General features: G+C 38.2%; 1 protein-coding gene across 1 annotated transcript in view; it reads right to left on the bottom strand.

The window, feature by feature from the left end:
- CDC14A (cell division cycle 14A) overlaps positions 1 to 14,467 on the bottom strand; it is a 58,888-nt gene that overhangs the window by 42,155 nt on the left and 2,266 nt on the right. The window contains exon 3 of the mRNA XM_005141466.3: positions 4,864 to 4,939. Within this exon, the coding sequence (XP_005141523.2) occupies positions 4,864 to 4,939 (76 nt within the window). The remainder of the gene's footprint in view (positions 1 to 4,863; positions 4,940 to 14,467) is intronic.

The raw sequence follows: 14,467 nt of genomic DNA, 5'->3' as shown, positions 1-14,467 counted from the left end.
AACAACTCCAAAGAACCAAAAATGTTCCAACAAGGAATTCTTCAATACAGATTGTCTACAGAATAGCTGTAGTTACAGATAACATAGCTGCAAACCATCTTTTTTTCTAAAGCAAAACCAAGGCAAACACTATGAAGCATGAAATACATTTTTCTTCAGCAGTAAGAAAATGTTAGCAGTTTCACACATCATTACAAGACCAAATGCAACAATATAATAACAGTATCTGTCAAGATACATCATCACAGAGAGGAGCAAGCTCAAAGACAATCATTTGAACTAAAAGCAAAGGTTGCATGAAAAGGTTTTGATTTCAGGTGATAATACTAATTCATTGTGTGTATGAGAAGGTTCCAGAAAATACTATTTGCACTGCAAGATTATTCAATAGATCAGTTCTTGTTTCTGGAAGACCTCAAGAGAAATTTACTCACACAGAAATAAGTGACAGGTTTAGAAGATACTACTGTAAACAATTACTAGCTCATCTGTGTAGAATCGCCAGATTATTTGACAGCATTTTATTTCATGGATATGGTTTACTACATTTGCATTGGTCAAGCAAGAAATTACTGCAATGCATTTAATAAGCCTGGATCAATGTACATACTATGCATATACACATACTTAAGATGCATATATAAATAGGAGTGACTACAAGGCTGGCAAACTGATCATGGAAATGTACATATTAAAGCATGCACACACAGCCTGGCCTCAGAATCTAAGCTGTCCTCCAGGAGATGCTTGCAATCATTATAGTTCCATGTGTATGCCCAGCAGTTTATTGATGTTAACACAAAAAATAAACCAAATCCCTCTGCGATTCAGCAGCAATAAAGTTAGCATACAAGAATCATTAACCCCAGAGTTCTTAAACCTGTCGGAACCTTCCCTCCTCTGCCTTTGATCTGTCTTCTGATATCATTTATCTCAGCGACACCCCGATCAGCCCTGCTTCTGAATTTACTGAGGCTGTGTGAGGCTATACGCTCATGAGAACACACCAGGCTGTTTAAAGCAGTTTTTATGAAATCAGATTTATTTAAACAGAAGAAAAACATATTTCTCAGCAAGCAGAATTCTAAGCAGCAGGAAGATAGCCCAGCCAAGCATTCTCTTGTGCTGTTGACTTGGCTAGTCAAGATCATCTCCATGGCAATCAACAATCAAAACATTACTAACATAGCAAGGGCAGAAAGGTTTTCCTGTAAAGCATAAACAGGACTTTACCTCAAACTTTCTCAGCAAATGGGTATCTGAACAAATACTTCAGCTCCTCAGAACAGAACTATTTATTTGTTTTAAAATCAGTCAGCATAAAGTAACAACAATTTCCTTTAAAAAGCTGGCCCGCCATTAGCACATTTCAAGTACTATTACCCTTCTCCTACCTGTCCGCCAAGGAAGGAGAAAGAAGGCAGCAAACTGCCTTCGTGCCTAATTCCTTTTCTAGATCAGAAATAAATACAGCTGCAAGACCTGGAGGGGAAGTTTGTTTTAATGAGATTTTATACACCCATTTCTCCTGTTCCTGCTCACAGGAGTTTTAAACTTACTAAGTACAAGTCTTTAACTCCTTTTGAGAAATCATATCCACACAAAAACCATCATATCATGTGAATACTTCTTTCATGCCACGCTTCTTTTAAAGACTCTTTTGGTATGAAAAGTTCAAGAAGTACAATTCCCAACCAGGTATATTCCTAATCATGGCAGGAGTTACCCGGCTTAAGCAGTGTGATTGTCTCAGGGTCCCAAAAGCAACCATGCCACAGCAGAGGCTGGATATGTGCAGTTCCTTTTACATTAGACAACCCCTGCTGTTGGTCACAGGGCCCGGTTACCCTTAATGCAAGGGTATGCACGCAGCAGATTGCCCAACAAGCCTCTTTCTTCATGTCATTAGTCCAATTGGCACCTCCCACTTCCCGAACACTGACCATGGTCTGCCTACATGTCCCCCTGGTGCCATGTGAGAATTGCAATACTCTTGTTGCTATAGTTACTCATTGCATCAATGTCTTGCTGGCAATAAGTCACAAGTCATGAACTTGTCTTACACAATAGTTCAGCCCTTGGGAATCCTCTCAGTGACACTTGTGAAGGTCAGACATGTGAAGATGAGAGGTAGAAGGGTAGAAACTGTGAATCCATAATAGCTAGGACTACAGTACACATCAGGTACACACTTTTAACACGGGGATTTGGTCTTTCAAGCCTACTTACCCACTGCAGACAGTATCTAAATGAGGACAGTTTGGCACATACTTTAGCTATTAGAAAAACGAAGTTTAAGTCAGCAGGTACTGGCTTACCTGAGGGGAAGTGTCCATCACCCAGACCGGAATCTATGAATGTACAAAGTTCTATATACCACTGTAGTAGTATTCCAAGCTTTAGCTGTTTCAAGTTCAGGTATTACTTTCAAGTGGTTGAACGATCAGGTTACCCTTCTCTACTACGCACTAGTAGTTTAAATCGACCTGTTGGGAATTACCCTCTGGTAAGGCAGCAGCACAAACAGCAGCTCCTCCTAGCTTAAGCTGCAGCTGATGCACATGAGATTTCTCTGCCCCACTGGTGCTTCAAATAGCACTGCAGGGGGCTTGTTTTTAAATAAAAATATAAAAGTCACATTAAAATGACATCACTGTCTGCTAAAACAATCCTGCAAATGCCAGAGTTACCACTTCAGCTTCAGTTTGCCTCCGCTGTGTATTTTTTTCTATCATGACTAGAAGCTACTTGCAAATTCAGTGCACATGGTGGTCTCATAACAAGAATGAAGACAGTAGATATACTCCTGTTTAATACTGAATCATTAAGAAACCACAAACAAGTCCCAAGGTACTTATTATTTGTGTGCTTATTTCATGGGTGAAATGCTTGGTACCTAGGATCCAGTCTGAAGATGTTCTAGTTCAACTGCAGAAGTTTAAAGATATGCTTCAATATCAATAGTATTCAGGTCCCAAACTAATCCCAATTTCAGTCTAAATCTGAAAAAAGCAGAACTAATCTCTGCAGTTCTCATACACATCATGAAAGTTAGAATAGGAGGTTTATAGAGTAATCGCTTCCCAGAGAGAGCATTCTCCACAATCTTTAATAACTCAAACCTAAGGCAAGAAACAGCAGAACTAAGGTTAAAAAAATCCAAACATGGATTCCTAATGAGTGAGCATCATTGGTCATGCGTTTAACTGGGACAGTGGCACTAGAAAATAGGCTCATAAGATAATGTATTTATAAGGTCTATCTAATGTTAACACAGAAAAGGAAAATCCAATCCTTTCCCAATATGAATGAAGGCATTCCAAATTAAAAATACAAAAGTTTAGTATTTTTTTATTTATACCAAGCTTTCTGAATGAAGCAGCCATATAAATTTTCACTAGAAGCACTTTATTTTTTTGCTGAAAGGTTATAGCAACTCTATACCACCCCTCAATTTGAAAAATGTCCTCTTAAGACCACCTGAGTCAGCATGCCCCTGTAAGTAGTCCATAGCATTAACCAACTTGCGTAACGGTTTCACTGGAGCAGCGAACAGTAGCCACATAACATAATGCCACTTTTGAGACAGGAATCCTCTTAGCAGTGGCCAGTGTTATCACATCTGTTGTCCCACTTTTCCCTTCTGTCAGCAACAGGCCTAATATATTATAGATTTTAAATCTGTAATATTTAGTGAAGGGTCTCCTTACTATTTGCACACAAGTGGTATTTGGTAGTGCTTAGGAATTAAAACATAGCTCATTTCGCGCAGTTGATAAATCTTCTATACATGCTGCATAGCTCATTTCACGCAGCTGATAAATCTTCTATACATGCTGCATACCACTTTTGTGATATTTTAACCAGGTTAAATATCCAGCTATGTGCTCTGTGTGCTGGGTCTGGCTGGGATGGAGTTCAGCTCTCTCCAGAGCAGGCTGTACAACGCTGTGTTTAGATTTCTGGCTAAAACTGTGTTGATAACACTAATGTTTCAGCTGCTGCCAGACAGTGCTCACACAGAATCAAGGCTGCCTGTTTCTCACTCTGCCCCCACAGCAAGTAATCTGGGATGGGCAAAATGCTGGGAAGGCATGTGGCCATGAGAGCTGGCCCCAACAGACAGAAGGATATTCCATGCCATAGAACATCAGGTTCAGCAATAAAACTGAGGAGCAGGGGTAGCTCAGAGACTGGCCAGGCACCAGTCTACTGGTGGGAGGTGGTGAATACTTTTGCATCACTTGCTTTGCTCTTCCCCCTGTCCCTGTGTCTCCCCACTTCTTATTCCCCTACAATCAACAAGCACTATGTGGAAGTCAGTAAGAAAGCTTATACAAATATTTTGATGGAGGGATACTTCTACCATTTTTATGTGTAAAAACACATTTTCATAACACTTATTAGACACAACATTAAATTGAATGAGATTTAAAAGGTTTAACTTTTCCACTGAATGAGGCTGAGTTTAAACAGTATGATTTCAGGTTCTACATTTTGTTCCTTTTTATGGATGTGGATTTTTTTGCTTGGTTGTTATTTTAATCTTTGCTTTTTTCATACTAGCATATATACAGCTGCAAACCTACAAAATAGCCGGAGTGGTTTGTTACTATTGTCTTGAAACTGTAAGGTTATGCAAAAAAGGTTAATACAGCCTTCAGTGCCTTACCTGCTAAGCAATGACAACATATTCACTTCTAACATTCTTCAGAAGGAAAAGAATTCAGAATTAATAACCTTAGAGCTTAGTAGCAATAACCTACATAACAAGCATCTAACAATCACTTACAAACCAGATAATGCATTTCAGTTGTATTGTAAGACACAAATACAGGAACACTGGTTTCAAACAAAGCTTACCTTCAATTTCTTACTTAGCTTACAGCAGTATCTGTATAACATTGCCAAATTTAAAGGTCCAAAATCGCCATAGAAACTGGGGGAAAAGAACAAAAAGATGAGTTATTTATATAAAAAAAAGCTAAGCAAATTTCAACCTGCCTGTTGTTAAAGCTGAAAATCAGTAACTTTTGGGAGTAGACAATATACATGAGAAAACAGATAAGCCTTTTATTGATTCATTTAAGAGGTTGATAGCAACAACTAATTTGAAAGCATTTGTAGCTTCAGCTAAAGATGCTCCAGTAAATACCTTTCCTGTTACATACATACAATAACTACAGAATTTTTTCTCCATAGCATGATATCCAGACTGGTTTTGGGCAAAACTAGAGGGAAGAACTTCAAAACATCACCTACTCCCCTTTAAGCCATGTTGATGTCATCCTAGATAAAGGTTCTACAACTGCTTAAGATGAGAATATATCATTAGATACTATGCAGAATAAGCTAAAAAGACTTAATGGGTGGTAAAACTTATTTAAGTTTTAATCCAGTCTTGATCTGTCTGAAATGGAAGCTTATTTTTTCACCTTATTCTCCACTATTCCAGTGATTACATATATGCTTAACTTTACATATCAGTGTTTGTTTCCCCCCCAACCTTCTTGTCTCTAGGCAATTATAGTTCAATATAATTATATTCCAGTATATTATTTGTTTCATGTCTTCTGATTATTCTTGTTTCTCCCTTCTAGATTCTTAATCCTTGACAACAATTTTCAAACAGCAACCACTGTCCTTTGAATAAGAGCTAATAGTAGTGTGTAGAGGAAAGTTGTTGCACAATAAAGCTAAATTCCTAGTGGGGATTTACAGTGCTTTTCCAACCTAACCCTTCATATAGGCACCTTTACAAGTATATACAGCTTATGACACTTTCGGGAGCTTTTTCCCTTGCCTCCTGTTGTGCAAACCCACTCATAATTTAAGTTGCAAGCTTTCTCCAACAGTTTTCCTTTTTGTGCATAGAAGTCTTTATCTTGACACTCTATGAAAATTTGTTGATGCACACGTTATATATTCCAGTGAGAATAGACTAAACCTGCTTTAATCTGCACTGCCCTTAGTCTTTTGATAAAGGAGACAGGACACTTCTTGCCTACTGACAAACAAAACAAGCCATCTGAATGTCTTACTTGGGGAATGACAAAGGAAATCCATGACTATGTTCTACAAATTCTGGACTTTGAAGGAGTGAAAACTTCCTGAAATCAGATGACAAATAGGCGGTAGCACCATTCAAGCCTTCTTTCCTACAGCACAAGGTTTATTTTCTCAGGAAAATGAATTATGTTCCAGTTAACTAAGGAGAAGACCCTTACTTTGAGGGCAGTCACACAATGGGAAGACATCTCTCAGAGAGACTGCAGAATCATAAACCAATTGTTCAAGGCTCTGAGCAACATACTCTTGTTGAGCTTTCTTTCAGCCTGGGAGCTGGATTAGAGATCTCTCCAGAGGTGCCTTCCACTTGCAGTCATTCTGCTATTCTAAGTGGTCACAATTAGAAGTTTCTGATCTTTCAGGTGCTTGTAACTGATCACTGTCTAGGATGAGTGGCCTGCCTGTCACACCTATGCTATTTCATTATCTTCTGCTTTACAACAACAGAAGTGGTTCTTAAGGTTCAGTTCAAACCTTCAGTACAGAATATTATGACATAAAGTTTAATTACAGAAGTCCATTAGCTAGGTCAAAGACTAAGCTGTCCAGCTATTAGACTTTATTTGTATGTCACACAGATGTTAACCAGCTCATAAGAAAATTGCAGTGGCAGTAAAGCAGGGTTAAACTTTGGGACTCCTCATCTTTTCTTAGAGAAGTCTACTATATAAGCAAAAGTTACCTGTGCAATTTTTAATAGATATGAAAAGGATGAGATGCAACTCAATTGTCTAAGAAGGACAAGTATAAGTTACAGCACAGAAGTTAAAATTTGAGCTCTAACAACATTAGCGTTTGTAGGTTCTAGAGAAGCTATATAGAAGATTTACTAACATCTCTTCCCATTCTGCTGCACTAACACCTTCTCTAAAGCGAAAAAAAACCCAAACAACCCAGCTCTATCTTGTTCCATTAACTCTAGAGTCTTTTTTCACTTAAAATATGATGAAAGTGTAAAATTTGGTATTTTTAGGTTATTTTGTGAAAAATACTTTCAAAAGTATTGAGAAAAAGTATGGAATAGGATAGTTACTAAAATAGAGAATACTTTTAGAATTGGTGTAAGCACAGTAGCTCAAAGACAGAACAGTTCACCTAAAGCACTGAAGAACTACAACCATGATTTAGGATAGTAAGTTCATTTGCTAGAGCTGCATCATCAGGAAGTCAGATACTTCTACTTTTCCACATGATTAAACTCAAACTAAAGTATAGGAAAAGCACACGAAAATTAAATTACAAACCAATTTATCCACAACAGACAAATTATATACTATATTGGTGGGGATAAAGATAAAATACATCTGAGTGTATCCATGAAGTAATTTTATTTCTACAAAATAAAGCTCCTCAGATTCTCTCAGGCACCAAGCCACTATCTTAGGCTGACTCTGTCCATCACTCATTACCATTAACGTATGCTATGATGTTCTTAAGGGGGGAAAAGGGAGAGGAAGTATCAGTTTTTCTGACCCTGGTACTACCACTCTTTGCCTGTGCTGCAGAAACAAGATGTTTCTGAGAATCCAAACACAATTATAAAGGAAAGGCACTCTTGGTCACAAATAAACACTGGCAATTCCCAAGCTATTTACATAACACCATATAGGCACTATAAACCAGCCATTGACTTCATTGATGTGAGGGTCAAAGATTATTTGTTACACATATAATTTTAACTTTCCTCACTTAATATCCCTAAATCGGAATAAGCTTGGATGTCCTTTTTTTAATGGGGCTAAGTGAAACAACTGCCTTACAAGCCTCCAAATCAAGGAGTTCTCTGAAAGATAATACAAGGCTCTCTACTGAAGTCAGTGAACTCTGAGCTACAAAACCCTTCTTAAATTTATATCCTTAGAACTAAAGTTTCTGACATGCTTCAACTCACTACTTTTAGTATAACAGGCCATTTCTGTACTTGAACTAGAGACACTTAATCCTGACTCACACAGAGGATTTTCTTCTTAAGAACAGGATTTGACAGAAAGTTAAATGTAAGTGGAAGCTGGGAAACAGGAGCTGCAGGGAACAGGGAAGAAATGACACACCAAGTCATCATCTGACTACAGAATTTTATCTGGGAAAAGCTGAAGATAAAAAACATAAGCTATTAATCTTAGTGTCCGATAACAATTAAAATACATATTATTTCCAGCTCTTTCACAGTTAATAAGACTTTCTTTGTATCTAGATGTTCTAATAAATATTTCAGCCAGTTAAGAGAGACAATCATTTACCATGGAGGTGAGAACCAACTATGAGGATCAGAAGGCAAGTATGGTATTAATCTACATTTAATTATATTTTGTTTTCACCAACTACTGAGGTGATAGCTTAAATTATTCCTCACCCTCATCCCATGGAAACATGCTGTCCTTATGCTTCTCTAGCTAAGAAGTAGCAAAACTCCAGGATACGCTAAGGGATATGTAAATACTTCAAGAATACTGTCACAATGCTGCCTGGAAGCAGTAGAACACATTTCTTGTACCAGTGTTCTCCTAGAACTACTCATCTCTATGGGTTCTTAAAACATCAGATCCAAGGTATTTGCTGTGTTGTACCATAGGAATGGTCATCCGCCTAGAAACACCAGCCCATAAAGAGCTCACTGGTCTACTCTGTCATGAAAAGAGTAACTATCCGTTTTTCCAGGGAAATTAATGGTGAAAGAAATGTAGTACACAGCTGTAGGACAGCAACTTGTTGTTGCCAACTGTAGTTCCATTAGATGCCACGTGAAGGTGCCATGAGTCAGTTCGAGCCCTGGGCACTTTCTGAATGCCAAAGACACTTCTTGCTAAGCATTTGATTACCACTGACCCTGGTACAGCAGAAGAAAGAAATAGCTTTCATATCTTGAAGTATTGAATGGAGCCTGGTTATGGTCAGTGAATTAATACTATAGCCTGGCGGACTCTGAAATGAATTGCTAACCTCCATTAACATCATTGTCTGCCTATGCCCAGGGTAGCAAGTTATCCTGCAAAGATAAGTCATGCTGCTTAGACTTTACCTCAGAAGCCTGATACCTTTTCCCTACAGATGAATACACCAGATCAGTAGTTTTATACTGTCATTCACATACACTTTTGTGACACAACAAAGGAATGGATGAAAGGACAGGAGATTGCTATCTGAAAAGCTATTTCAGGGTTATTCATGACAGAAGCTCAGAGTTATTGCCACACTGAACGAGGGTGTGCATGCACCCTTACCAAGATGCAGGCATTTCCAATAGCTTAAATATGGTCCAAAGTCTAATCATCATATTGGGAGAGGGGAGGTGCAAGCACTAGGGCAGATCCACCAAGTCAGTTTTAACAATGTAGTAATGCTTAGCTGGGATGATGTTACTTGCATGGCAGCTTAGCCAGTTGTTGGCTTAGTAACTTGAAAAGAGGCACCGTTTAACAATTGCAATAATTCTCTAGAGTATGGGTACAACTACTGTTTTAGGTAGGAAGTGTGCCTTCTTGGGAACTAGGAACCATGTAAAGTCACTTTTCTGCCAAAACAGGAGCATCCCAAGCTTGCAAGTACTTCAACCAAAAGATTAATCACAAAAACCCCAGGAACTAGCAGAAATGCAGCTTCCTAACTGCAAAACTACACTAATTTTGTAACACTTTACTAAGATCCTTTTTTACTAGAAAGAAAAATATTTTCCACTTGCTTTTCTCTGTCCCTTTCCTGGGCTGGGTTGCTACAACATTTGGGTTACTGCACTGTCCGGGCCCTTACTGCACGTGCTCTGAACTAGCCATTAAACTGTACAAGAACCAGCTACTGCAGAAGTGCCTAAATGGCTGCTCCAAATAAAAGCTTCAAATCATAAGCTGAACATGTGTCAATACAATAAAATTTCTGGATGAAAGCCAAGAGGATCAGTCCACACACTCACTACAACCTAACTCCCAGTCAGGAAACATCAGCTACTCCATTTTCTTCCTCCAACTCCTGTTTCCTAAAGTATGTTTCTCCTTCCTGCTCCTCAAGTGCATGAAGAAAAGTGCATGAAGAACAGCATGATGGATGCCCACTGGAGTGTCTCCCTGCTCTAGCCCCACCAATTACAGTAGCACAAGAATTGATAGGAGCTTTCTTATCTGTGCTGAGACATGATCCCTAACACTTAATACTACTTAGGGATTGCACACTTCTGAATAGACAAAGGATGATACAGCAAGTCTAAGGCTAGAAATGATACATCCCCTTACTGCTTGCATCTGAAGGCAAGAATTATGTAGAGGCTCTGGACTACCTAAACCACCAGCTACTCCATTTCCCCTCAAATATTTCAAATCCTTAAAATCACAATTCTTCAAAATCCAACAAGAACACAAATACAAATTATAGATAATTAAATAGCTATTCCAGATATATGCATTTTTGATACAATGCTCCTTGATATCAGGAACAAACTGTCAGTGAAGAGGTTCTCACATAAAGTCTCTCATAAGGGGTTTCCTATATTAAGCTATGCTCTCACCCAGTATAAAACTGAAGCCTAGGAAACAGATATTTTTTTTATCCTGCTGCCCTTTCACTGCAAACAGAAAAATTCCTCAGTACTTTGAGTGACTGATTTCTTTTTCCATACAAAGAAGTGAAGACTGATATGGTAAAGCAATGTGTGGGTATAGAACTTATGAAACTATTGGACTTAAGACAACACCATAGGTGTTAAAGGATTGCACTTTTCAAGTTTCAAGCATAAAATTATGTCAGTAGTTCATGTCTGGAGGAAAAAAAAAAATACATTCTTACTTCTTGTATCTTTAAAATTTCTTGTTTGCAGTGAATTTAAAATCTCTTAAGATGGAAAACAAAGCCACAGTACTGTTCTTAATACTCATGTGTAAAACTTAGACATATGAAAGCTGGTATCAGCAGGTTTTTCTGCTGTTTTTACATTTACATAGATAGAAGTTATAATTTGGAAAAATTCTTTTTTTTTGGTGGACTTTAACTTACTATGTTATCTTTATCAACAATCATATCCAAAAAGCTACTGAGGTGGACAAGGAACTCCCTGTTCTCTGTTTGAAGTGACAGCTGTTTGTTGTAACAAGGCTAAGTTCAAGTTTTCTTTTTCCTTTCAAATGATACAAGCCACAGAACAACGGAGAAGTTCAGGTTTTGTATGCAAGTACTGTTACTGGATAGCCACAGAAAAGCAGCATTTAGCCAAAGTAAAAACAAACAGGTTAACCCTTATTCTTCTCATAGGACAGAAACTGATTATTTACATATACACACACAGTGAAGGAAACAAGTCCTACAAATCAAAGTCCAAACAATGCTCATTTAACAGTGCTGTAGCTAAGCATTTAAGGGTCTTACTCTACTGCTGCTCGAACTGAAAGCAGCAGCTGACATTAAGACTGCTATGGAACAGGCAAGTAACATACTATGACTTCAAAGAAAGTGTTAGTGTAAAACAGGATGTACAGAGAATATAGCATTAACTTTACAGCTGCTCATGTCAGACTAGATCTGCAAAAGCTGTTTACACAAAAGATCCTAAGTCACAACAATAGACTGAAAAGAGTAGAGTTTATGAAAACTGCCATTATAATTTATCAATAAGAGACTCCTGTTTCTCATTATCTAAATTTTAATTTTGTTTGAGAAAACTACTCAACAACGAAAAGGACATAAAAGGTTGCTTTGATAAAAATGTGAAAGCCGAGTTAACCAGTCAAGTGTAGTATGCTCGACCCAGATCTGTTTACTGAAAAGTGAAACATGAAAGAAGCTATTCTTAGAGAATAAAAAGCTGCTTACTAGTGCCTAACTCATTAATTGAGGTCTTGCCAAGGCAAGGCTTGTCTATTTGCCAACTGACAGCCTTCATCAAGCTGGATTATTGCGCATTATCTCAATTTTCCCGAAATAATAGTTACCTGCACTGCATTACCCTGAAAAATTATATTCCCTTACAAGCAGCAGTGCAGCCTTTCTCTTTTCTTAGGAGGGACCTCAGAGTCTCGGAAAGACTGACAAAGGCTTACAGAAACAGAACAATCAAAAAAATGAGAATTCAGAATTGGATAGATTCATTCAGGTTTCTTGTTCCCTCAACCAAGGAATTTACATACCATCAACTGAGGAATTTGCATACCATTTCCCTAGCATAATAGGTTCAAGGTTAAATTGCAGCACATTTAACTACGACAGTGACAGTTCTAGTAGTGAGTTCCTAGTCACCCAGCGCTTGAGATGTTCTTAAAAGCATTTAAGCCTATCTTTATTATTTTTAAAAGTGTGAATGTTTAACTGAGACAGTTATGAATTCATGAGAACAGCTGACAACTTCAAGTGAAACTGAAGGCTAAAGTGCTCAAGCTTTTACATAACCACACCTTGTGTACAACTTAGTGCTAAACCACATGACAAGCTGCAAGAGCATGTCAGCATTATCAGACCAAAGCTTCGACCCAGCACAACAGCTGCTTTGTTTAATAAATGGGGTATACTATTAATGTACACTATTACTTCCTGATGCCTCTTCAAGAGTGAGGAAAACAAGGGAAGCAAGGCAGTGAGATTCTAAGTACTATGTGAGCCAATAACACACTCTGTGTAATCAGACAACCCTGAATCTACATACTCATGCGGTTTTCAAGATCACGTATCACTGAAGTGAAGGCAAACTGACACCTCAGTAAAGTCAGCTAAATAACTTTGTCTAGCACTTCATACTTAGGAGTTATCACTAAAGTTAACAGAGTAACAGCCTAAAGCTGTTTACTTCCATGCACAATGAATTATCTTTGCCTTGTCACTAGAATTATGTATATCTAAACAAATAAACAGTTGTATTAACAAAATTAGTTGTGTGCCTCACAGGTGCTTAGGACTGTGTCCCTGAATAGACATCTCCTCCTCCTTGTAACAATCTGAAAAACGTATTTGATTAAAAGGCAGAGTGGTCATGAAATTCTGACAAGCAAGAATGAAGGCTCTGGAAACCACTGTTCTGAGACACAGCACTTCAGAACTCACTTCCAAGTAGTTACTTCACTATCACGCATCAAGTATTTCTGATCACTGTGAGAAAGAAGGCTGCATTTCTGAGAGAATGAGCAGCACATCTGATCTGGTGTATTAAAGTTGCACTCCACTACTACTTACAGACAGCCCCCGGTGTCAAGCCCCTCACTTGCTGTACAACCTGTGAAACCTAACAGGCTGACATCAAAAAAATGAGATCTGGCATGGTTTTACTACCAAATACTGCAAACACTGACAGTGATGGGTCAGTGCATTACAAATACCAGGGGAAAGTTTTAGCAGTGTTACATAATGGTGCTAGGTTATTACAGAAAACTCACCTAGTAACTGACACTTAATTTGTACCTCATGTTTTAGAATTTTGAGAGCACAAAAGGGAGTGTACTATTATGGTATCAGTTAGAGGATGATGCCTTGAAAAAACGCCAGTTAGATTAGAACCTATCCATTTAGAAAACACACTGCAAGTTACATACACAAAAATCTTTAGATGTGCCCTAGAAGATAAGGGAAACTTTGCTTCCTCCCATTACCTTGTAATTCTATCTGGTGTCAAATTAGACCTTGGTATGTGGTTAACAGGTAATTGGGTTAAGGAGTATACTTACTGAATTTCCTTTTCACATCTTCCCTCTCCCTCCCCCCACATTTCTCATTTTTTTTTTGTTTTGTTTTAAATATGATAGTGTCCTCACACAGAATACCCCAGCTACAGTCCTTGGTTAGTACAATCATCTGTAACAGTGCAGAACTGCTCCACCTTCCCACCCCCAAGATCAAATTGCATACAAGATTCATTCACCCTTACTTGAAGCATATTAGGAATGAGAAACAATACTCCTCAGGTCAAGCATAACACAGAAGTCCTAGATCCAATTTTACTTTCATTAAAGAAAGTGGAACATATTCATGTAATGCAAATTGCTCAGGGTCTTCCCAGTTGAATTCTGCTTTTCTGCTTTTGGTATCAGGTCAGCCTTGCCTGAGGGCACTCCTAAGGTCCCTTCCAATGTGCATAAGTTAATGACCATTACAGAACCTATTCCCAACCGAAGCAGGTAATTACAAAATTCAACTCTGGGAGTGAATCACTGGGAGCTCCACTAGAAGATACACACCTTAAGACAATGAAGACTCAAAGCATGTGTAGTAGGAAGCCCTAAAACTGTAAGCTATGCATAGAAAGCAAGCTAGAAACAAAGTAAGACTAGTCTACAGCTTCACAGAAGCAGCACTGAAGTCACTGGAGAAGGGAAGGAAGAACGGTTGATGCTCAAGTTCTCACAAGTTCTTCAACTCGTATGGACAGTTCTATTTAAAATAAGACCACATTTTTTATTTTACTTCTGCAGCAAATCCCTTGTCAAGTGGGTAG

This window comes from Melopsittacus undulatus, chromosome 6, assembly GCF_012275295.1.
Source record: "Melopsittacus undulatus isolate bMelUnd1 chromosome 6, bMelUnd1.mat.Z, whole genome shotgun sequence".
NCBI lineage: Eukaryota > Metazoa > Chordata > Aves > Psittaciformes > Psittaculidae > Melopsittacus > Melopsittacus undulatus.
The sequence above is the reverse complement of the archived record's forward strand: the minus strand, read 5'-3'. Positions and strand labels throughout refer to the sequence as shown.